The sequence below is a fragment of the Bacillus rossius genome, chromosome 1 (assembly GCF_032445375.1).
Source record: "Bacillus rossius redtenbacheri isolate Brsri chromosome 1, Brsri_v3, whole genome shotgun sequence".
Classification (NCBI taxonomy): Eukaryota; Metazoa; Arthropoda; class Insecta; order Phasmatodea; family Bacillidae; genus Bacillus; species Bacillus rossius.
In genome coordinates, this window is record NC_086330.1 from 133,239,424 (window position 1) to 133,265,680 (window position 26,257).

The 26,257-nt window shown below is 39.7% G+C and overlaps 1 protein-coding gene across 2 annotated transcripts in view; it reads left to right on the top strand.

Moving 5' to 3' along the window:
• LOC134546167 (FH1/FH2 domain-containing protein 3) overlaps positions 1 to 26,257 on the top strand; it is a 496,828-nt gene that overhangs the window by 324,618 nt on the left and 145,953 nt on the right. For both annotated transcript variants that reach the window (XM_063388744.1, XM_063388745.1), the window contains one exon: positions 15,437 to 15,546. In XM_063388744.1, the coding sequence (XP_063244814.1) occupies positions 15,437 to 15,546 (110 nt within the window). The remainder of the gene's footprint in view (positions 1 to 15,436; positions 15,547 to 26,257) is intronic.

A 26,257-nucleotide genomic window follows, 5' to 3' on the forward strand; every position in this document is an offset into this window, starting at 1 on the left:
TGAATTCTAATCTGCTGACTGAAAACTTGCAGGAAGAAATACTGATCGCACTAAGACAGATGTATGACTTTGTTCAACGTTCTGGAGGTGTAGAGCATGTTGATATCACCAAGTCCATGTTACAGTATAATGCTAGTTGTAGGCGTAAGGAAGCCCTGCAAACAAAAAGAAAAGGAAGCTACAGACAAGAAGAAGGCAGATAAAGAAGAGTTGAAGAGGAGATCAAGGCATTGCAGTTGAAGAAGGCTCGTGTGTTGGATTTGGCTCGTTCTGAAGCAAGTGCAATAGACGCAAAAGTTGAGTCACTGCGAAACTGATGGGAGCTTCCTTTTACTTATGTTTTTGCAAAAGTAAGTGTGTGAAATATTTGTAGCAGCATATTTTATTTGCCATCAATTGAGTCACTTTGGCCACGTCTGGAAGAAGGCATTTTTTTTTTTTTTAATAATTTAAGTGAGTTGAAATATTTTGAAACCCGTCAATGTACTGTTATGCAGTTTTTTCAGTTTTGTGGAATGTCGTAATTGTGTTACAGAAAACCTGGAAAAGTTCAGTTTTATACCTGGAAAACCTGGAAAAATCAGGGAATTTCATTTACTAGATCTGGTAGACACCCTGATTAAAACACTAATGATATTTTTATAGATTGGGTTTACTTAAACAAATAAAATAAGGCTGTAAAATCTTCCTACAAACATATTTTAACCTTATTTAGCTGAATAAACATTTATGATTTAACCGTAAAACTTTTATCACGAATTTTTATTTTTATTTTTCATGGCGTCAATTGTATGTAAGCTAGAAATTTGCTGTGTCTACAGTATGATAGACGCTACACTTTCTCATTTCAATGTTAGCAAAGGGTTGTAATGCCAGTATTCTAACGTATTTTTAGTGGTCATTATTTACTTTTATGACTATAAGTTTAAACATAGGTAAAGTATTAAAGGATATCTGTGCTATTAGAAAGTTTTTTTTTTTTACTTATGCTCTGTGTAAATTTTTGTGATGTTCACGAACGCAATATATGCGGATGAATCACGTGAATCCGCCATTTTTTTTTTTTTTTGGGGATTTCTGAGACTTGCATAGATGGCAGCACCGTGGTGACACATTCCCGTTCATTCGAGTTCCGTTCCATTCACGAAATTACTCCAACAAAACGCCGCATGCCGAGAGCTAAGATGTTTTTACACATAAAAGCAGTAATATCTTCGCGGACGTATGAACGACGGCGTCATTGTATGCAAAGCACGCGCCGCGTAGCGCCGTTTGATCGGCGACACGGCGCGAGTTCTTTTGTCTGGAGGTCTGGCCGCGGAGCACCACGCCCACGGGGCGTCGCTCCGCCAACCACGCGCGGGATCGCGCCGATGAGCGAAGTCAATCGTTTATCTCCTGGCGCAGGGGTCGGCGGACATTCCCGAGAGACGAGCCGAATACGAAGTAAACAGATCCTCCAATTTGTTAGAGAGCCGCAGCATTTTATTTTCTCTGAATCTACGTGGAATTTAAAGACTACTAAAAATGATATTAAATCAAAGTATTTCATTTACAAAATCAACATAAAGTCTAAAAAAAAAGCTTCTTAGGAAAGAAACACGCAAATTAAAAAAATATATGGTAGTCTTTAGTAAAATTGTACTGATAAAACAAGAAAAACTTTATTGTAATTAACTATTAAAATTAAAAAGAAGCACCAGGAGGTAGGGGTGGTTGTGATTGCGTTGTGATTGTGCCGCTTGATTTTGTTCGGCATTTGTTTCTGTGCTGTGGCAGCGCAGTGAATTGTAGAGCCGTAAGATCCTATGATAAGAGCAGCGGTGAGCCTGTCGTAACGTGTTGTTAACTCGGTGCAGCGTACATCGCGGACCCGTGGCGACCAACCAATGGTCTGCCGAGTTTCGGCCATACTGTACAGTCTGTCTCATGTAACAACTCTCTTATTCAACTTGTTTTTATATAAACGTTGCACCAGTGGCACCCAATATGTCACTTGAAAAGCTACGAACGACACTTTTTTTTGCAAACACTGACAACTGCATGGTGCTGTTTACAAACTCTGCTGAAAGAGAAAAAAAAAACAGTGGTGAAAGAATACGTACAGAAGTGGCAAATCTGAGACAAGTTACTTATGATGCATACCGTACTCGCCATGTCGAATAAAAATTAAATGAAACCAAGTAATGCACTTTCTTGCAAAATTCTAATTTTTAAATCACAATTTTCCAGTGCAGTTGATTACAGCTGTAATTTTCTAAAAGAATTGATTGTTACTGGTAAAAAAAACTCCCACGGAGTTATGTGTGATACAAAGTGGTAAAGTCACTCTGGTATAAAATTCATTAGTAAAAAAAAGCAAAAGCTGCGTTTAGAAACTCGCAAGGAAAAATGGTAAAAAAAGGACGTGTAGTAAGAATTTTTAATCAAAGATGTTAACAACACATCAGCAATATTTAGCGATACTCTCACATCATAACCAGGAATGTTATTATATTCAGAGCATGTGGTAGTTCTCATTTCAACGTTTATTATTAATATTACATAGAGTGCACACACACACACACCTACACACACCTACACACACACACACACGCCTCCTAACTTTTTACCTCAATGAAAAACGTATGTAAGATATAATTTGTTCTGCTGGATTGTTTAATTTTTGTACCTAGCCCGCGATTTGAGGTCGATTTCGAAGAAATACTACCTATTGTAACCGGTACCATGGTGCGACTTTCGGAATTTTTTTTATATAGTTTTTTCGTTTCATGTTCAACAAACCCCAAAACCATTGTCAGCTCAAAAGTGTGTGTGTGTATATATATATATATATATATATATATATATATATATATATATAATTTTTATGGCAAAATAAGAATAGAAAATCTCGGTCGAGTTCGTTAATCCGATTAGAGGAGTAGAAATAGGGAAGTTTTTTTGAAAAACAGATATATCGCTGTAACTCTCATAATATGACGAATATCGCATACATTTGAACGTACTATAACTCGTTGGAGTAAAACCAAAAATTTTTTCTACCTATATTTTTGATATGACCAACCATAACTGCAAAAGGGAGGGGGGATGTATCAGGACAAAAAATTCATAACTCCCTCACTTCGTAGGCACATCATCGAATCAGCTCTCATTGTTTGTAAATTTCTTCATTTTTATCTAAAAGTTTTGTTTGAAACAATTTTTGATAGAACCAACCATTGCTGCAAAGGGAGAATAAATAAGGGTTAAAATACACAAATAAATTTATAACTAACTTTGTAATCACACCATCAAATCCGTTCAGATTGTTTGTATAACTTATAATTGTTATCTAAAACGTTTATCTGAAACAAATTTTGATAAGAATAGTCATTGCTGGTGGGGATTGAAAAAATAGGGATATAATTTAAAACCATTCATTACTTCCATACCATGTATACTATTCAATTCGTTCTAATTTATTGTTTACCGTAAATTATTATCTACAACTTTCATTTGAAACAAAATTTTTACGACATATTACTACGTGGGGTGAAATAAAAGGGATTGAATGACAAAAAAAAAGCATAACTCCCTTAGTAAGCACACTATCAAATCCTTTCTATTGTTTGTAAACCCTAAAAATATTATCTACAACTTTGGTCTGAAACAATTTCTGATAGAACCAACCATTGCAAAGGGTGGATAAAGGGGGGTTAAAAAAACAAAAATAAATTTATAACTCCCCTAGAATGCACAGCATCCAATCCGTTCAAATTATTTGGGAATCTTGTATATTTTATCCATAACATTTATCTGAAACAATTTTTAATTACACTAGCCATTATTGCAAGGGGTTGAAAAAACTTGGGGTTGGAATAAGAAAATAAATAAAACTTTCATACCATTTAAACTATCTAATCCTTTCTTATTTTTGTTAAACTTTCTAAATATTATCTTCAAATTCTGTTTAAATAAATTTGTATAGAACCAAACATTACCGCAAAGGGTGAAAATAACAAGATAAAATAAATTATAACAGTTACTATAAAATCCGTTATAATTTATTTTATGAATACTAAACTTTATCTAAAACTTTGGCTAAAACAACTTTTGTTTAAACGAATTATTACCTTAAAAACAGAGTTTGAAACAAAAAAAAGGAAAATTATAAACTTTATTTACATCAAATTTGTTCGAATTTATTTTAAACCATCTTAATATTATCTTAAACCTTGGTCGAAAGCAATTTTTTATACGACCATGTTATTAGTGCAAAGGATCAAAAATATTGTTTGAGGGTAAAAAAATTAAATAACTAACTTAGCTGGCATAATATAAAAATTCATTCCAGGCTGTTAAATGCTGGATGCATTTATATAAAACGTTCATAACATTTTCGCTGCACGGAAAATGTGAAAATGTTTAATAGATCATATTGTAATATTGTAGAACATAAAGATGGCATGTACATTAAGTTCTAAAAATGTTCCAGAAGATCAAAGAGGTTTTCAAAATATTTCCAGAAGAAATAAAAACTTCAAAATCTACCTACGCCTGTAGGCTGTGGCGAAAGGATTTTTTTAAATCTTGGCTAGCCCTGTCATAGACTAAGGAACTAAATGGATGAAAAAATTTGGATCATTCCAGTTTTCAAGTCGATGTTCGTTGGGCGCTTCCTGTCATAAACTACTATCTTACACGGACACTCTTGAGCCAAGCTTCCGTTACCAGAGCTCCCGTGGAAATGAGGCACCTAGTAAGCAGACTCACGCTGATTGGCCAGTTCCTCCTGCAATCACGGCCGCTCACAAGGGCCATTCATACGTCCAGTCGTTAGTCGCCTTTGAAGAAGATGGCTGTAATTGTAAGAAGGCATGCCGAAACTTCGGGCGACATGCCCTCAAACCTGAAGCCACGGACGTAAATAATGTCTCAGATAAAATCACGCAACTTCAATAAATGATCAAAATTCTCAAGAAACACTTACTATTTCTCAGAATTTTTTAAATAAATATAATCAGTTATAATCTCGTGTATTAGCCATTTTTGTGTGCCATTAGTAGAATAAGTTGTTAGCAGACTCACAGAAATATTGAGAAATAGTATTTAAATATGGGTTTTGTCATCTATAATATTGTTTCATGACCATTTTTCGTAGATTAAAAGGTTTTTCTTTATTGTTTTTGGTGAAAAATGATAAATATTCGTTTCTTCATGACATACCTCGTATTGTATTTTTGTATTTATTGGTTACTCTACAGAATAATACAACCAAAAAAATGGTTGTTAAATGTAATATTTATTTATGCGTGTGCCTGATGGCCCTCAAATTACTTTAAAGAATGCTATTTGGCACATGGTAAAGAGTTAAGTTGGCAGCAACATTGACTTTTAACGTTGTAAATCGCAGTTCTGTGAACACAGTTATTTTGTTTTTCATGTGCAAGGGAAATGTAAAGAAAATATGGTGATACACTAGACGCAACATAACTCCGAGCCTGGGTGACGGTTAGAAAATGGATGTGTGTATGTGAGTCCCGACACTGGAGAAGGCAGACGTGGCGCGGCAGTGAGAGATAATGCGTAACTAGATAACAGGGTCTACACGCTACTGCACAGAGTGAAAACTTAGTCCTTCGGTGAAATCCGACGAATACGTTGGTACTTACTAAACGTTTTCGTTTACAGTTTGGATCTGAGGTTTGTATGCATGTAGTGTATCACTTTTGTTCAGAGCCAGTGTTACATATGTAGTGCAGTACTTAAGTAAAGTACAACTTTATACATAAAATGCCTCCAGTGTTGTCAAAAGTTAAGAGTAAAAAACTGCACTCGCAGGAGCAGAAAATCGTCTATAACGTTCTGCAGTTTATGGAAAATGAAGCGCGATTGCAGGAACCCTCCATTTCACTAGAGAAAGCACAGCTGAGAACCGCTAATGCGACGGGTGTGTCTCGCACGACTGTACAAACAATATGAAAAATGGCTCACCGAACAATTAATACAAAATCTTCCACCAAACAGTGTTGTTGTGATAGATAATGCACCCTATCACAATGTAAAAATAAATAAAACGCCTACCTCCAGCTCGACAAAATTGGAAATGCAGCAGTGGTTAAGTAAGGAGAATATTTCCTTTACTAGCGACATGCTCAAACCAAACTTGTATAACCTCATAAAGAAGCACAAACCTTAGCAAGTGCAGTACTCGGCAGACAGACTATTGGTAAATAGTGGCCACACATTACTTCGTCTGCCCCCTTATCATCCGGATTTGAATCCGATAGAAAGCATATGGGCTAAAGTTAAAGGAGAAGTCGCTTCAAGAAATGTTACTTGCAATTTGGCAAATTAAAAAAAACTTTGCGAGGAAATATTTAACCGAATGGGTCCAGAAGATTGGATACCGATTTACAATCACGTCAAGACACTCGAGAACGAATAAGGATGTGCGTTTTGACATTGAAATTGATAAAGAGATTGTTCAGTTAGGTGATGCAAACAGTGACAGCAGTGACGTTTACACATCAGACTCTTCGGATGGAACAGTCAGTGGCGTTGAAGAACTGAGGTAGTGCTTGGAACGTCAGTGGTAAGTGGTTAATGTTTTCTGCTTTTCTCTACCTGTTGTGCAAGGTCGCCGTATCTGCTTATACCCCCTCCTCATCCACCCGACCCCCCACACGTGTTGCAGTCAACACTTCTCATGTGTGACGTAGCTCAAGCTCGGAGTTATATTGCGCCTAGTGTACTTAAAGAACAATAATGAATATATATATATAACACATTGTTTTCCCCTTGTGGATTCATGATATGTTTACGTTACTGGGGATGTGTCTCGTAGCCTCAGGGACCCTCGACTCGACACGATTTTCAAAGCGTCAGCTATGTACGAACGCCCACGCCGGAAATGCGACCCGGCCCAAGGCCAGCCGGTTGGTACACCAGCACTCCCCCCCCCCCCCTACCACCTTCTTCCATACAGCCAAACATCCAACCACCTACATCTTCCTTCTACATCACGGCTCCAAGTGTTAAATCTCATAAACCGAGGTTCGGACACGCGCATGCATGCTCGTCTCGCCGCACAAGAAAACATTTTAAAAAGAAAGAAAGAACGACGCTGTTTGGAGTGAGATATTTCCTCCGCACCGGCATAAGGCTATCTTAATTCATCCATCCAGCCGCGTTGGTTTAAGCTTCAAATTTTTCTTTTTTTTATTTTTTTTATTTTTATTTTCATCCGGATGTTGATTTACAGCGGTCGTGTCGTCTCGGGCGGGAATTTGTCTGCGCTTCCCCCTTCCTTCCCCTCCCCTCCTCATTTCAGGATTATCGAGAAACAGGTTCCGACGAGCGTTACCGCCGGAGATACGTCACATTAACTCGCGAAACTATCGCACAGTGTTGCCAACGTTTTAACAACATCCCATCAGCTTACTAAAAAAAAAAAAATCCCATGACATCTTACAAATTTCCACATCAAATAATTTCTAGGTAATATGATTGGCGAAAATGGGGACGATAAAGAAAATTTTTAGGCATTTACAATATGTAGTTACGGAGACTTGAAAAATTATTTATGTAGAATGGCCTCGACTCAAGTCAGGCTAAACTCAAATTATCAAAATATGAAATCGTTACAGACAAAAATTAAAACAGCTAAAAATACAATAACCATCAAACATGGGTGGAGAATATGATCCAAAAATAATGTTTCTTTGCACGGAATACTGTTTCGTCTAAGTTTTTTTTTTACGCGTTACAGGGTATATACGTTCTGTGAAGTCAGGGGAAATTAGGGGTAAGTCAAGAAAGGTAAAATTGCTCAGGGAAAGTCAGAGAATTAACTTTAAATACTGGAAAAGTCAGGCAATTCCCAAGTGAAAGTAATTTGAGGGGAATTTTCTTCAGATTTAGTTTTAGAGCATAGTCATACACAATTTAAAATGGCGATTACAAGGTTCTGTTTTAACTAGTCCAGCTATGGGGATTTCGGTGGCTGGATTTTCTTTATTTCTTTTAGAAAATTGCCTAATTGGCCAATTATTAAAAAAAAAATTGTTTGGGAAATTTGTAACTTTCAACACAAGTTAAGAAAATCTTATTATAGAATCGTTTGGACATAGTGTTTTCTCTTTCTTCTCTTTGCCACAGCGGAAGCTTTCTGAATTACGATGTCGCTAGCATGAACTTGGAATAACGACAGCCAAAACAACATAGGGAAGTTTCCTCTTCTCTTTCTGTTTTTTTTTCTGAACGCGAGCCAGGAGTTTATGAGGCGCCGCCTACCTGTCACCGTATTTCGGAACGTTCGCTCCCGAATTAGAACTGGGATGGAATGTTTTCACAACCGAACCAACCGACCCGCCGACGAGGCAACGCCTCTGCCGAACCGGAATCCATACATAACCTAGAAAGTTACAAGAACCACCAGAACTTAAAAATCTGTTTGAAAAAATGTGGAATCGTCATTAGTAAGAACGTTCATACTTAAAAAAAATCACGAATTTTATAAACCCCCAACGCCGAACCACACGACTTAAAAACGCCATATTTTTTCAAATCAGTTTTAAAACATTATCATAATTTAGAAACACACAACACTAGTGTTTTCAGTGTCCGTCGACTGCGAAGGGGGGGGGGGGGGATATTAACCATTAAGAAAATATCTACCATTAAGAAAATATTGACCATTAAGAATGTTCAACATCTCGAGTGAAAAAATATTTCAGATTAGGCCATTGTTTTTTGTTTGTTTTGAAAACAAAACCATGTTTAAAACTGGTATTATCAGAGACTCCGTCTAGCCAAGGCGTTGTTTTGTAGGTTTCGCCCTCAAATCACAACTTTTAATCTTCTAAAACACGGTGTTTTACTGGGATGTATTTTTATGGTTTTGTGGGAGGATACTAAATGTTTATTCCTTTGCATAATGCTTTATCTCGTATGCCACGTTGGAAGGTTTCGTATAAAAACAGATAGAAGCACACGCAAAATTATATTTGGGAGAGGGGGGATGTAGAACAACTTTTTTTGCCCACTATTTGCTTTCAAATTCTTTCCTTTTGTTGGTGGGAATGATAGAATTTTTTTTTAGAATTTTGGCGAGGGAGACTATATCTCCTCCCTGCGTACGCCATTAGCTTATGGAGATTTCTATCACACGATTTTTCACTTACAGCTTCTACAGTAGTCTATTCTTTTATGTGCGTTGGCAAGTGTATCACTGAGCGATTCGAACTTTTTATTCTCAGAAAACACGAATATTTACGAAGATTTCTAAAGAAACAGTTTTTGTTTCTGTCAGATCACGATTTTTCTGGCTTTTGTGAACACACTGCTCACTCTAACGACATGATTACTAGGAACACCTACAATCAATCACCCGACTGCAGTTAAAATTTGAAACTTGTTGGAAACTTTCCACAGGTAAATGCGCTCTGTACCAAAGATTCAAAACTCCATGGAACCATGGAGGCTTACAAGTAATCTTACATTGTGCCTTGCCAGCTTCAGTTAGCGCAATATAACTTGATTTTTCAGAGCTTGTTTTCGAGGGGACATATTTCAATTTTAGGGACTAGTGTCTACTGTCCACACTCTGGGAGCAGTGCTAGATCATCGACATTTTCAGCCAAACCTACGAGCTGTGGTAAAAAAAATAATACGGTGAATGAATGTTTATAGAAGTAACTGCTGACGCTACATCTGTTTGAAGTAATAAGCACGATAGCCAGATCCGTCGAGATGGTCAAGTGTCGAGAGTAGTATAGAATAGGGCATACTGGGACATGGCGCTGGCGCGTGGATTGTGATTGTCGGTCCGCCATATTGGATTGTGACGTCACGGCGGCCATCTTGGAGGAGTGTAACGGGACAAGTTTGACCTTGACCTTTGACCCTCAAAATTCGCCAAAATTGGGAAAAAATTGCCCAAAATTCCTCAAAAATCGCCAAAATTTACATTTCTTAGGAAAAAAAATTCCACCAAAAAATCTCAAAAAATTCCTCAATTCAAAAATTAGAATTTCGAAAATCCTCAAAAGTCGTTTTGCCCTAGAAAGAACCCAAATTCCTAAAAGAGGCTTAAGCATCCTTGTCTACAGCCTCCGATAAGCCTCTGACATCATCTAGGATTATGACCGCCATCTTGGATGAGTGTAACGGGACATATTGTAACGGGACACAGCGTAACGGGACAAGTAGATCACGGCGGCCATTTTGGATCCGCCATCTTGGATCCGCCATTTTGGATGACGTAATTGTGTTCTCGTCATCATCCAAAATGGCGGAAAACACAATGCCGGAATTTTCGAGAACACAATTACGTCATCCAAAATGGCGGATCCAAGATGGCGGATCCAAAATGTCCGCCGTGATCTACTTGTCCCGTTACGCTGTGTCCCGTTACACTATGTCCCGTTACACTCATCCAAGATGGCGGTCATAATCCTAGATGACGTCAGAGGCTTATCGGAGGCTGTAGACAAGGATGCTTAAGCCTCTTTTAGGAATTTGGGTTCTTTCTAGGGCAAAACGACTTTTGAGGATTTTCGAAATTCTAATTTTTGAATTGAGGAATTTTTTGAGATTTTTTGGTGGAATTTTTTTCCTAAGAAATGTAAATTTTGGCGATTTTTGAGGAATTTTGGGCAATTTTTTCCCAATTTTGGCGAATTTTGAGGGTCAAAGGTCAAGGTCAAACTTGTCCCGTTACGCTATGTCCCGTTACACTCCTCCAAGATGGCCGCCGTGACGTCACAATCCAATATGGCGGACCGACAATCACAATCCACGCGCCAGCGCCATGTCCCAGTATGCCCTATTCTATACTACTGTCGAGTTTGAACAAGTTGTGACTTGTCAGTCGGCCTCCAGAGCCGGGAGAGTGAGGTCGTGTTTACCGTGTCTGTCGCGCATCATGGATAGAGACTCAGGGTAGAATTCACAGTCATGTTTGTGCTCAATCTATGGGCGATTTCCTACTGGTTGATTTCTTAGCGAAAACATAATTATCCTTGTTCATTGGTACTACCTGAATCGCTTACTTCTTTCCTAACTGGGCATTGACAGCTCACGGTCGTCCAAATACTGTGGTCTAATCACGAACACTGTATGAGAGAGTGAATGTTTGAATTCTACTTGCGACTAAATGAATGCACGAATTTCCCTTATCTCTAATCATGGATTTCGAATTACGCGTTAACATGCCGTTCTGTTAGCGAATTTGTTAGCGAAATGGAGACCAGAAAAATGGGTCGTGCTGAAAGGAAAACGTTTTGATGCCATTCCTGACATCACGAGGGCCACAAAGGAGCAGATGGAAGCCCTTCCGAAAAACCTCCTACAAATGCTTCCAATCATGGACTCGGCATTGGGATGGTTGCGCATCGCTAGCCAATGAGAGTGTTTTGAAGGAGATTAGTTCAAAACTGATGTAAGCTTATTACTTTGTTTGTAAAAAAAATATTCACCTTTTTTTATAATACATCTCGTACTATAGAATTGAACTGGTCGCCCCGCTGTAAGTGAACTTTATTCATAACGAGGCGAGCGTGGTTAGAAACATTTCACGAACCTCCTCGTGAATTACTTACTGCTCTGATTACATATGTAATATTTAAATTATAAAGCATTTAGACAGTTTGGTAGTTTTAGATTTTTTATTAAAGCGATTCTATCATTGAATCATGGAAAATAATTTTGTTAATCAACGTCACACGAATTTATATTGATACCTAAGTGAGAAATAATCATTGGTAATTTCAAATAAACCATAATTATATTCGTGTCAGTACACTATCGGCATTTCATTGGTAGAGATCCTACAATTCCCTTTATATAATTGTATGTAAATATTGATTCATAGTTTTAGCTACTATACCTACTTATAACACATTATGCTACTTTTAGTTTCGACCATACGCTTGTAACTTTTGAGTATGAGAACTCGGCAAATTGCAAAACTGCTGAGTAATTAAAAAAACTACAATAAAACAATTATTTCCAAACAAAAATTATACTAAGAAAGACGAAACATCAAATATTTTATGTGGTTATTTTATGTTTCATTTTTAGATTTATTGTAGTATGTGTTTTTCAATAGTTGTGTTGACATTGTAGTTATTTCCCCCCGGTGCCACTGCTGTTCAGTTTTTATTTTTCTTATGAGACAGCGCAACTCAATTACGTATCACCGCTAAAACTACCAAAATTTTTTTAAAAATCATTGACCTTTTCCGAATACCTTCATAAAGTAACCTTTATATTTTATTTTATTTACTATCGTCTTTGCGAAGTTAAGGCAATACGCGTTTTCGTACAACCAAACACATGTTCTGCTATATACATCATATATTGAAATTTTACAAATGCGTTGTGTTTTCCCAGTAACTCCAATAGTTAAAGTTATTTGTTTACCGTTTCCTGAATAGCTCCCCATTATTAACATTAATAAGCATAATACCTATAACAAAATAAACATAATAGATGATTGAATAGGAAAGAGGATAGAAAACAGAATTGAGCTTTAGCTAAATGTTAAAAGATAATAGGTAATCATTACAAAATTTAACCAAAAAACTAATTTAAAAGTAACTAAAAATTAGGTATAGGCATACGCGTGCTGGTAAATATTTAACACTTAAGAAATCCCGTGTTGGCAAAGCAAGATAATAATAAAAAGTATTTCATTAAAACCAGTCACACCATTCACACACAGATTCAAGCAGTAGGTAAGCCGCGAAGTGATCATGGTAAGTCTAAGGGATGCTTGAAAAGTGCACCTTTAAGGATGTTGGCCATTTTTATTGAACTTACGAGTATTTACAAGAATCTTTACATAATTGCCGAAGCAGCCTTTCGTGCAGCCATTTAGCCATTCAGTATTTTGTGGTGCTATCTTTAGTATAACTGTGGCAATAGCCAGTAGAAGAACCGGTGAAATCCTGCACACATTTTACTGTGTTTTATTATTTTGAGTCAATCTTTTTGGAACAGTTAACAATTAAAAAAAAAGCTTTGGAAGTAGATTGTGAAGAATCTGTAAACAAAAAAGTAAGTGACCTTCAAAGATTCATTAGTTTTTTGACACATTATCTTGTGTTAGCGTGAAAAGACTTTGAACATCCTTTCACGATACATTTCTCACTAAATGCAGCCTTTGTATTTAAAAGATCTTTTGATCAAGGCAGCATCGGTAAAGGACGCATCATTACCATTCGAAAAAACCGTAGTTTTATATTTGGGAATAACTATCGTTCTATACTAAGTTTTCACCGGACTAATTTAATCGCACCAGTTGCCGAGGTCGTATCCACCTCAAAACGGAATAAAATGGGGAGGGAGGGGGCATTTTTCAGAATTCGACCTGTTTCATGAGGGAGGAGGTTTCATTGTGTCACATAATAATGAACAATAATTAGATATCCTGCAATCTCGCGAATTCGTTTGACGTCGTGCTAAAATTAAAAAAAAAAACCTTATATTTTCTCAATCAATGTTTGATTTTCCATTGGCTCATTTCTTAGCGAGATCCTGTTTTCGCTTTTGGGCAAAATGCACTTTTAACCATAAACTTGACCATCGTTTGACGTTCTACCCAGTGGCATACAACACTACGATCTACGATATGTATAGATGCACATATTTTGAATAGAAAATAGTTAAGTCAATAAGTGAGGTACTATTTAAAATTCTTAAAACTGCTCTCATGAAAAATATGGTTTATGGCACTTAGTATTTTATGCCTCCGAGTTACAGATTGCTGTGTGTATACACACACATGAATACACACACTACTGAAGGTCAGCTTCATTCCCCCCCTCCCCGCCGTTCCTTCTTACCCCTTCTCTACCCCGGACCAACAACACCCTTGCCAGTTGCATGTCTTCATTGCAGCGAATGCCGCGGTATGCACGGGCGTGTTTATTTCCTTCCTGGCGTTGAATCCCATAACTGTCACGTGCCGCTCGGGTCCGGCGTGCAAGTTACGCCATGTTTGTTTTGCTTTGCTTTCTCCCTTCATCACGTGACCCCGTTGTTTCCCCATGATCTCTTTCCATCTCTTCCCCTCCCAATCCTACATCACCCACTTGCAAACAAGCGAATTCCTTTCTTTTCACCGGTCTGCTTCATCCCCAACTACAATATACAGCCCGTGTCGAGTAATTTGTTCTCAGAATCGACACAATCCTCGTAAGTGCTACCTATGGTCCACGTATCGTTCTACCACTGTTTGATGCGTCAACAGTGTTTTGTAAACAACTTCGACTGGTTGCTAGTGTTCGTAAACAAAAAGCACGCGATTCTTTGCAGGTGACATTTGGAGAATAAGAACTACTAGTACTACTTTTGGGAACCTTAGGATTTGATAAATGCTACAGGATGGTAAAATAACTGCTCTTTCAGCGTTACTGCGTTTTGCATTAACGTTCATACGCGTGTAGCTGACAAGAAGAAACTTATGATTTTTTTCAAATGCCAAATTAAATGATTCTTTACATTAACATTGCGTTTAAAAAGGGAAAACCAAAAAAAATAATAAAAATATACTTGATGATACATTATTATGTATTAAATAAAACCAACTTCAATGCTGACTAAATGTTCAAAGATAAAATATACACAGAAAGCTAAATCATATGTAACTCGAAGCTAAGCATAGGCATACACTCGCAGAAATGTAATTAAAGGCTATAAGTCATTTGTTGCTAGTATGAAACAATATGATATATTATTACATACATTAATACCATTCACACACATATTCATAAAACAGGTAAGCCGCAAAAGTTGATCATGCTGCGTAGGTGTTCCATAGATGCTTCTTCAGCCTGAGCTTGAAGGTAGCTAGGATATTACACTTCCTTGTCGCCTGATCCAGTTCGTTCCAGAGCCTGCTAAGGCTGGACTCGGGCTCGTTTGGCGCTGAGGTACATGTCTTATATAAGGTGTGAGCGGTGTCAATGCCGATGGTGTGAATTCACGCTGACTTTTTTTGTTTACTCTGTGATTTTTTTTTTTTGTAAATGGAACAGAAATATTCATGTAAAATTACTGATGTTTGTAAATTTGTACTTTTACATGAAATAAACTATATCACTACAGAATAGTGTTCGCAGTAATACTGGGTTCGTATTTATTACCCGGGCATTATTTATACTTTGTGTTTTCCCAGTAACTCCAATAGTTAAAGTTATTTGTTTACCGTTCCGTGAATAGCTTCACAGTATTAACATTAATAAGCATAATACCTAAAAAAAAAATAAAGTCCAGTTATTGAATATTCGATTCTCTTATTCGTGGTTTAAAAAATATGCTTGAATGAGAAATCGATGATTATATCATAAATTCAGAAATGCTCAGTATTATCTTGAAGAACGTGTTTCGCATATGCAAAGACAACCATAGCCACTGGTGTGAGTCCTCGCGGTGTCCCGTGTTGCAGTTGGACGACACGGCGCTCCAGCTGTACAAGGACGGCGACTACGGCTCCTACCTGGACCTGGAGGCGTCCATCAACGAGCAGCAGGAAGAGTTCGAGGGCTTCCAGGCCAAGTGAGTGTCGCCGCTCCAGTCTCGCTCCAGTCACGCAGGATGAGCCACATTCGACCGACCAACTTCGGCTGCAAGCAAAACACTTGTGGTCTAAAATACTTCCCAACGCCTTTCACGTTGAAGCTGAACCACTGGCTTTTAGCGAATAGTTTTGAAAGTTTTTGAGACCGGAGCGCTAAGCGTCTGTATATAATGCTCTATTAAACAAAGCTCAACAACCACCGCAAAACTTAAAATGATTTCATCGAAACGATTGGCGGCGCCGTCGTTGTTCGTCGCTCGAATTGTGACTCGTCATGTGGAGAAGTGTGTAAATTTCGCTATTTCGCTTGGAGCCAGGCTATACTTTACAGTGTTGTGTGTACACGAGCAGTTGTAGAGCGTATATGAATATTTGGAATAGTAGAATTAATATGTGATGGCCATATCAGGTGTTGTGGGGAAAGGTTTTGATTTGTTTGGTTTGGACATAAGAGGGTGCGCTAAGATGAGTTCTTCTAGTTAGGTTTTCTGCTTTCCGTTCACGGAACACCTTTCCGCTCGATGACCCTACGCGCAGGAAGCGTCGCGGAGAAAGGCCCGTGCTGCGTCCTTGACTGCTGTCCTTGGGGCGGGGGGGGGGGGGGGCGTGACGTCAGCACAACCATCGATCCGGAAAAAAGCCTACCCTCTCCTCCCTCAGACTCCCCTCCTCTTCAACCCGACCTGTCGAGTGGGGAGCGACCCCCCGGGCGACCGGGCTCGTAAACAAGCGACTACGTTCTCCCGTCGGTCCGGGAAGTCGAGTTGGGAAGAGCTCCCGGTGCGTGCTTGGGGCGCTGCTCGGCTTAATTACCTTTCTTCGGTAATTTACTTTTTATTAGCTCGCGACGTTATGGCAAAACCTGGTGATTGTTTCATATTGCGTATCCAGGTTATATCAAAGTTTTATGATCGAAGTTTTCACAATCAGATCAGATTTCATCGAGATCTGAGTAAATCTATAGATTTGTATAAGAAATACACACATAAACCAACAAAAAAACGGAAACTATACTTTGTATAAATTAATAGATAAGATTTTACTAAACTTATTTTGAGAACCTGTAAATGAAAATTTATATTTAAATCCTAGCATGAATTGAGAACATAAAAAACATGCGGTTTACAGTTTTGAATTAACTTTTCGTGTGCAGTCTTTGTAAAACATTTTAATATTAGTGTATCATTCATACAGCAGTAAAAATTTTTGGCTTCTACCAAAATCTTAAAAAACCAAAGTTTCTAAATTTTTTGGAAAACAGAATTGTTACTCGTTTAAGGCCCCATCACGAAAATTCCATGGGTAAGGAAAGATTTGGCAAACGCTAGTTATGGTGAATGAAATGTTCCCCCGATTTTTAAATATTATATTTGGCTTTAATTCGTTTTAAATATTTTTCGGCAAAAAAATTATAAATGAAAACAAGACATAGTTTGGTTTTATGCCGCACGGGTTGCCACAGAAGGGTCTAGGTTTAGTGCCTCTCAAGCCACTTGAAATCCAAACTTAGAGCTCTCATAAACTGCCCGTAAGTCAAGTCATGATGCAGACTATGGATAAAACAAAAAAAAAGTCAAATGAACACATTCTGAGGTATTTACGCTGATAGTAAAAAATCACCAACTTATTTTGATTACAATGAAATAAATTTTATTGATAATCAATACATACTTTTGAAGGAGGATGTGTAAAAAATATTTTTTTTTTCGAATTATTATAGGTGCGCGATATAAATTTTTTTTCCCTTCGAAATACTTAACGTCTTGTTTGTTTAAAGACACACACAGACATTTCCTACCACTTATTAAATGGTTAGTCACTCAAGATAATATAATAACGATTACGGTGTGTTGTGCATAGACAAAATGTGTGGTAAGAAATACGAGAAGTTCGTTTCACAATAATATTTGTATTGTAAATGATCAAAATAATATAAATTGCTGTTTTGTTTTTTTTCTCTCTTAAAATCACTAAGCATCAATGTTTTATCCGACATAGTGTATTTCTTATAACAACTTATACCAAAAATTTCTCATTATTGTAAATACTTACTCTTGTGTAAAATGGAAAACCATTTTTTTTATTGTCAAACAAGAGGGATAATTTTTTTATTTTTCCTTAAATTACTGTCATTTAAAACACAATATGTCAATAACTTGTACGTGTTAGTTGTAAAAATTGTTAACAAATAAATGGCGATCATTTGTATCTGGATAGGCCGTGTAAGTAGGATAGCTTGTAAGCATCCCTAGCTAGGCAACAGAACTTCAAAAACAAATTCTGTATCCAAGCTTAGCCGTAAATGCCATTAACTCCTACATCATTTCGTTGTCAAGGTAGAAATAAAATATTCTTCATTGTAAAATTTTTTAGCATATCATTAAGTAATAACTACATAGTTTTGGGCAAGTGTTTATGAATAGATAAATAAATAACTAGAACCAAAATAAATCAACGAGTGGATATTTAGCATCGTTAAATGGAATTATTTATTTATACTTTAGTTTCCGGTAGTCCAGTTTTTAAATACCTATTAAAATTGACCTGTTTATTTCAATGTTTAAATTATTTTTTCTGTTGGATCCTTATTTTTTTATTTACCTGGGTTTGAAGCTTAGCATAACGTAACGTTTATCTTTTTACTCTAGTCAGTTATAAATAATAAAAAAAATTGAACTTGAATGGACTATAGTCGTGAAAATGTCATTTTAAACATTCATGTGTTTTAAAGGCATCCGTAATTAACTATCCCAATCGCTATTCGGCTTTGAACTTCTCGGAAAGCATTAAAAAAACCTCTTCCCTGAGCTACCAATCAAAACAAACAGCAGCAGAGAAATTTTTTTTCTGCACTCCGCCAAGTAGGTATGTGATGTGCCGATAAGTTGTGCGCAGCGGGTTGCGTTGGATATTCGCACAGGCGTTGCGGTCACTGCGAGTGAAATCGCCACATCAACGGCGTAAAGGAGCGAAGATGACTTTTCCATGGTATAAGACGAGAAGGGTTTTGGTGGACCGGTGGTAGGACTAAAACAGATGAAAGGTAATTGAATAACAAGCCAGGAGCAAGGGCGTGGCTGGGATCAGATAAACAGTTCATTGCCGGAAGGGCGTCTAGGATTTCTCTACTCGCATTTGCCACGTGGCGACCTTTTTTTTACGACCTCCGGGCGTTCCCGCATTTGCGCACGCCTGCGCGGTGCAGGCAATAGCAGGTTCGCCGGCTATCGCCTCCTTATTACGGGCTGTGCGCTCGCTTTTAGCTTTCCGCAACGGCATTACCCGGCATTACGCGCGCGCGTTCTGCCAGATTGCCGTGTTTCCTCGTGGTAACACCACATTACGCATTGTGTGCGCTTAGGGTGCCTCAGTACTCCACTCTTCTCCTCCCCTTGCTAGTGCTTCTCAGCGTGCATTTCACGTGTGCCAAGTTTTCAAGCTAATAGCACGACAGCAGTGCGAATTTCTAGCGGCGAAAACTGGTCTCGTCGCTCTCTCCCTCTTATTATCGCCACGTAGCGTGTCTGGCCACGCGGAAGAATGACGCACTATACTTAATTCCAGTTCGGTTGTCCTGGTTCTTAGGGGCTGCACTCGTAGGCGTTTCAACATCAGGTTCTACTTTGTTTCTTCGCCCAATGAAGCAATTCTTGATGGACTCCACTGAGCACAATGTGATTGATTCTTGCTGTGAGAAAGATTAATGTTACTTAATATCGAAGGTACGTGTTAGATTTGGATTGTCAAATGATGGCCATACTGGTTGGTTTTTAATCTTATTATTATAATTATTCGCGTTTAATCAATGAAATCTTTGAAATGTTTTTACGCACTGTGATTGTTTTTCGAATGAACGTTTAATTTGGATTAAACATTATTTCTTTTACATATGGCAATAAAAAATTGAAAACATTTATTACTGTTGTTTATGTGATATGTACCTAATGGCCAGACGCATATTATAAGACTTTTTAATACATTTTACCATCAATTTACGAAGAAAGCTGGTTACAAATTATCCGGGATTTTCTTAAATTTACGGCTATCTTCGTAAATTTGCGGACAATGTGTTTACTTTGAAAATGATTTAATAATACCACGTTTGGAATATTATCAAAAGATTCTCAAACTGGCTAAGTATTCGATAATAACACTTTGTTTTGTCAAAGTGTGTGTTTCCCCTTGTTCAGAACGAAACTTATAACACGGAAGTCAAATACGGCGTAGTTTTTTTTACGAATATTCAGTTATTTGGATTTTCGAAGAACTCTTCGTTTACTTGAGTTAAAATATTTGTTGCAAATTACGTAAATTTACTGTGGTTTCAAAACAGTATATTAGTTTGTCGCAAGGGCGAAAACTGTACGTTCACAATAACGCGATATTTCCGCTGTCGCGTCGCTTGCGTCGTGCTGTGCAGTCGCGACCCCAGCGCCGCGCTGGGCCGGAACAAGCCCTCGGCCGTCTAGGCCCCTGCCTACCCGGGCACACACACGGTGTGCAGGGCTTCACGATAAACCACGCGCTTCGAAAACTGCTCGAGATATCCGAGCGGTGTCTGCTCTAGAAAATCATTTGAGAACACGCTGATGGCGTATTAATAGTTCCGTCCCCGTATTTGTATTTTTAGGAGAGTGAATGGCAAAAAGCGTGTTTTTAGAATAATTTTTATACACGAAACAACCGTTTAATATTCTTGAAAGCACGCAAGGACCTTGCGTTACACCTGCACCTTCGCTTCTCCGCCATCTAATGTTATGTTTACCACTCAAATTTCATATCTGTCCCATGCACAACGAGGAGACTGCGCGTCAGTTCAGAGCCGTGCACTTAGAGGCGAGACCTCGCTAGAAACACCAGCAAACGCCGCAATTACAGATATACTCTTGACTGAGCGGGCCCATTAATGAGTCGCACTCTTCGTTAACAAACCCGGGGAACTAGTCGAGACTCTCGCTAAGTCAGCAGCCAACAACAACGCCACATCGGCCCTCTTGTGCTGGCAGGGGACTGTAGTGTCTAGTCTACGGGTCATTGAACCCGGGGGTGACCATGTTTGCATGATTACACGCTAATCGTTGCGCCATATTGGTTATACGCCCAAAACAGTGGCTGAAGTGTAATATTTGAATTGTGAAAACAGTATTGATGATAGTGACGTTTTTTTTTTTACGAAGGAGAGCCCAATTCACACTTACTAACCATCATCAGACGTGGTCAGTGTTTTGGGCGGGGCAATACGACTTCAACTACGTCTCCTGACAGTTCCCAACTACAGGGCCGCCAACCTCGAGGGCGGAGTGGAAGCGCCCCCTAGGTCCTGGGGCGTGCAGCTCGACAAGAACAGGTCGGCCCGGGAGGCGACGGACCGGATGTTCCCAAGACCCAGAGCCTCCACCACCCCCTCCCCCCGCCTGGCGGCCGGAAGCGAGCCCCCTCGTGGCCTCGGGAGATCGTCAGGGGTCGCACCTGCGACTGACAAGTCTGGTTCTGCTCCTCGCCTGCCCCGGTCGCCCTGGGTCCGACACTGCACTGCTGACAAGAGGACCAGAAGGCCTGTCAGATGGGAGGGGAACAGTTACAGCCGGCATACATAGTACAAGTAGAAGAGCGATATGAAGAAACAAAGATAACTGCCGAGTTTAAATGATTAACGTCTATAGAGAGTCTGGCTCTCAGATTGCAGTAAAGAGTAAATGGCGCCCACTGTTGGCAGATTGATACTACCCGATTTGTAAACATTGCTGATTAAAATAAGTTGAAAAGTATAATGCAAAGTTCTGACACATCAGAATTTTAAAATACGGTAGTGTCTGTTGACATTATTATTACAGTTGTAGTCATTATAAAAGGGGGGAAATTAGTTTAAAAAAATAATTTCACAGGGAAAACAATTTGTAGCTGTCAGTCTCTCTCAATGACAAGGCATTCCAGTAAATTTTGGGCTACTCTCAAAACAGAGCCAAAATATATAATATTAAATTATATAAACAAACAGTTGAAAAAAAAATGTTTCAAACCTATATGGCGTCTTTCGATTACATCCCCTTGTATGAAAACATTGACTATCATCAGATGATGCTCTTGATGAAATACCACAAGAAAATGTATTACAGAAATTCTCATTCCAAATTTTCCTTTAAAGTTCAAAATGTTTCAGATATAATTATTTTTTTATTTGCTGTTTAAATATTTTTATTCCAATACTTTCACCAGTTTTTACTTTACGAAACAAATCTGTATCAGATATTCTGCAAGACTATCTCCAAAGCGGTAACGTTAGTTCACTGCAAAGACGCTAAAAGTACATAAATTATTTTACTTGCATACTTAACTTGCAGTTCAGACACCTTAGCACATCAGGCGAATCCGGAATCATACATATTCAGTGCTATGCTAGTTGTGAGTTCAACTTACCGACTTCCCAACAGGAAAACTTCCGCAGATGTCTAGTTTGTTGCCGGCGGCTTCGTTGTTCAGCCCATGTTCCAGACCAGACGTATAAACTGAGCTAACCCGCCCTTGTGTTTTGTTTTTATGAGCATTTGGGAGCGAGGATGGCTCCAGAAAAGGGGATGTGACGGCGGTTTACAATTTCTCCCCCTCACGTAACCCCCGGTCTCCCCCCCACCCCTGCGGGACAGTTAACCTTCACACAGAGGTTAGGGTGTGTGCGCGGCTGACAGATGTGAGAATTCTTCCCCCTCCCCCTTCCAAGACCTAGTAAAATAAACATCCGCTGCTCCCTTCTGCCTCATATCTTCTTTTTCTTTACTGGCGGCTACGTCTGCTAGCTGAAGAAACCTGTTGCGCGTCCCAAGAAGCAAACATCTGTCGTATTCAGAGGTGAATTTGGGGGTTATTTGAAATTAGAATGCTTCGCGATCGATTCCTGTTGAGTGGAAAGAAAACTGGATTTATTTTATCTGTGGTGCTACGCAAACACGTATGATGCATATTAAGTGTTCAAGTGAAATAAAAAACAATGTATAGGTTGTCCGAAAGAATAAGGAGACGCTGAAAAAAACTGCAAAAATCGGTAATTTCGGGGAAAATTAATTTTGACGATATACAATAAACACATAGTAAGGATATTGGGGGAAAAAAATTAGGTAAGTTCAGCTTCTTGAAATGGAATTATTTTAATCGTATCTGGGGCAAAGAAAACGATTTCTGTACCGGCCAGAAGTCAGAAAACGTCGAAAACTTTTCTGGAGAAAGGCGAAACTTTTTACGAATGATAAAGATGATGTTTGTACAGTCTTCGGAAATTAAATCAACATAAAAACAAATTTTTGAGTCTTTTTCATAGACCTGGAGAGGTATGTTGCACGGAGATTTGTGTATGCTTCGGAAATGTTATTTTTTTTTAATTTTTAGAACCTTAATAATAATATAGTTATTATTATATTGTAGTATTCTATGTTGATACTTTAATAAATTTATATGGAATTCTAACCTAAATACATTATTATATTTGATAAAACATTATTTGTGATTTTTCAAAAACTTGCGGTATGTCTACAAAGAAACTAGCGTGCCGTGACTCACGACTCAGTAGGGGTAGGGTGACCCTGGCCGGAAAGCCACATTCTTACGACCGCCGTAAGAGATTGCGGCTTATACGAGACAACAATCATGATAAGACCCTTTGATATCCATCGTCCATCATTATCTCAGGTAAAGAAGTTGGACGAAAGGTTCAATGGCATCTGTGCCATACGCTCGGGCGAGACTATGACGTGGCCGGCAAGCGTGCTGGGTGTCGCGGCATTCTCCAATCCCCGGCGGTGACGGGGCGCCCGACTATGCCATTGTCTCGGCGACGTACAAAGGATCCTGTCCCTCCGGTCCGCAGGTGTGACACCGGAGCGTGCATACATGCCTCCCTGGCCTCGGTGGCAGCGGCCATTCTTCCGCCAGCCTTCCGCGTAACGAAGTGCCGTGAAGCGGCCTATAGAAGTAGCAGTTCATACCTCCATCTGCGCATGCGCTGTTGTGACACCGGAGCGTACCAACATGCCTCCCTGGCCTCGGTGGCAGCGGCCATTCTTCCGCCAGCCTTCCGCGTAACGAAGTGCCGTGAAGCGGCCTATAGAAGTAGCAGTTCATACCTCCATCTGCGCATGCGCTGTTGTGACACCGGAGCGTACCAACATGCTTCCCTGGCCTCGGTGGCAGCGGCCATTCTTCCGCCAGCCTTCCGCGTAACGAAGTGCCGTGAAGCGGCCTATAGAAGTAGCAGTTCATACCTCCATCTGCGCATGCGCTGTTGTGACACCGGAGCGTACCAACATGCCTCCCTGGCCTCGGTGGCAGCGGCCATTCTTCCGCCAGCCTTCCGCGTAACGAAGTGCCGTGAAGCGGCCTATAGAAGTAGCAGTTCATACCTCCATCTGCGCATGCGCTGTTGTGACACCGGAGCGTACCAACATGCTTCCCTGGCCTCGGTGGCAGCGGCCATTCTTCCGCCAGCCTTCCGCGTAACGAAGTGCCGTGAAGCGGCCTATAGAAGTAGCAGTTCATACCTCCATCTGCGCATGCGCTGTTGTGTAACCGGAGCGTACCAACATGCCTCCCTGGCCTCGGTGGCAGCGGCCATTCTTCCGCCAGCCTTCCGCGTAACGAAGTGCCGTGAAGCGGCCTATAGAAGTAGCAGTTCATACCTCCATCTGCGCATGCGCTGTTGTGACACCGGAGCTTACCAACATGCTTCCCTGGCCTCGGTGGCAGCGGCCATTCTTCCGCCAGCCTTCCGCGTAACGAAGTGCCGTGAAGCGGCCTATAGAAGTAGCAGTTCATACCTCCTTCTGCGCATGCGCTGTTGTGACACCGGAGCGTACCAACATGCCTCCCTGGCCTCGGTGGCAGCGGCCATTATTTTGCTGGCTTTCCACCTATACGAAGAGCCAAGGGCTGTTTCAGAATAATGTTCAGGGGAGGACCAAATTCAATTTTCTAACACAATTTTAGTACATTTGTATTTGAAATATTTAGTATATTTACAATTGAAATATTTAGTACATTTTATTTGTTGTTCAAAAACATCTTATTATCTATAGCACCACAATAAAATAATACTTTAGTAAGTTTGGTAAACTATGATAAGGAATTAGGAGAAAATATGAAAAGTGATCAGGGTTCAAAAAGAGGGGGTGGGGGATGCCGCTATGCCCCCTTCCTCTTTCTGGATTCACCAGAGCGAAGAGCTGTGAGGCGGGCTGTTGAATTTAGCAGATCATGCCTTCATCTGAGCATGCGCTGATGTGACACCGGAGCGTACCATTTAACTCTTTAGCGGTGATGTCCGGACTTTCCACCTATACACACTATATAGGTAGGTTCAGCAGAGGCTCTAAAAATAGCAGGCCATGCTTCTGTCTGTTCATGCACTGATGTGATACTGAATTGTTTGTTCACACCTCTACTCTCTCGAGGCAGCGACCGAGCCTTCCACGTGTGCACGAGGCGATGTGGCGCCCCGTACCTCTATCTACGCGCGATTTGACTTTCCATAGTTAAATTATATTTTAATGTGATTTTTTTTTTACCATCGCAATGTTGCGCCACCGTGCTTCTCAGAGCGCGACCGGAACGAACGCGAATGGCACGCCTACGTGCCTGCAGCGTGCTGGTTGATGCTCGAGGCAGGTGTGTCGATGTGTCAGCGTCCCGGGAGGAAGGCACGGGGGACGCAGGCAGGCACGTGGTGCTGGAGAGACGCCGCGACTCTCCTATATTTACACCGGCCGACACACCAGCACGGCCACGCACCTTCCTCGTTAATAATAGCCCGCGCTCTCTCTCCGTCCCGTCGGTACCTGCTTGCCGCACTGCAGTCGCGGCCGATGCGTGGGCGCATCCAGCTGCCCTTCCGAAGTGGAAAACATTAAGATCAAACAGTAGTTAGAGTAATTTATTACTTATCCTCACAAACGATTCTTAAAAATAAAAAATTCTCCCCGTGAAAGAGATTCAATTCCGGAAATTGCCCCCCTCCCTCTTTTTTTTACTTCTGATGGATAAAAAAAATTGTCCCCCACCCCCTTCTTGTGTGAGCTTCATACACTCCACTTACGTTGTGAGTTGGTAATGGACGCCAAACTTTGCTTGATAAGCAAAAGCATATTGCGCCGATCCGCTTCAAAGCTTTAGGGTTGGGGGCCACGTCTGTTAAAGAGATGATGACGCGGCCTATTAGTAAAATAAGTAAAAAAAAAAAAAACCTTTCCCAGCCGAGTTTTGAACCACGTTCATGCAGCTTATTAACCGCACACTATAACTACTTTAAAAAAAGATGGGTGGCACACTGGTACTGTCTAAAACTCAAGTTTTGACAGTCACTAGTGTGCCAATTATCTTCCCGAGTCATTGTGAAATCGTAGTTGTGGTTGTTGGTGTATTAAGGTAACCCAAAAAACATCCATGTCTTACCCGGGATACGAATCCAGAACCCTAGCACCGTAGCCCGGTGCTTTGCGGACTAGCTACGAACCGTACTTGAAGGATGTGCATTGTAGTTGTTGTAATAACATTGTCCTTAGGTTTTTAAAACTTGAAATTACATTTTAATATGACTATTTTATTTAGTTTACCAAATATATTCCAGGGTAGTTTCACTATCATAAAGTTTCATTTGGCACACTAATACGTTTGGTATATCCGCTAATATTTATGAAAGTGACTTTA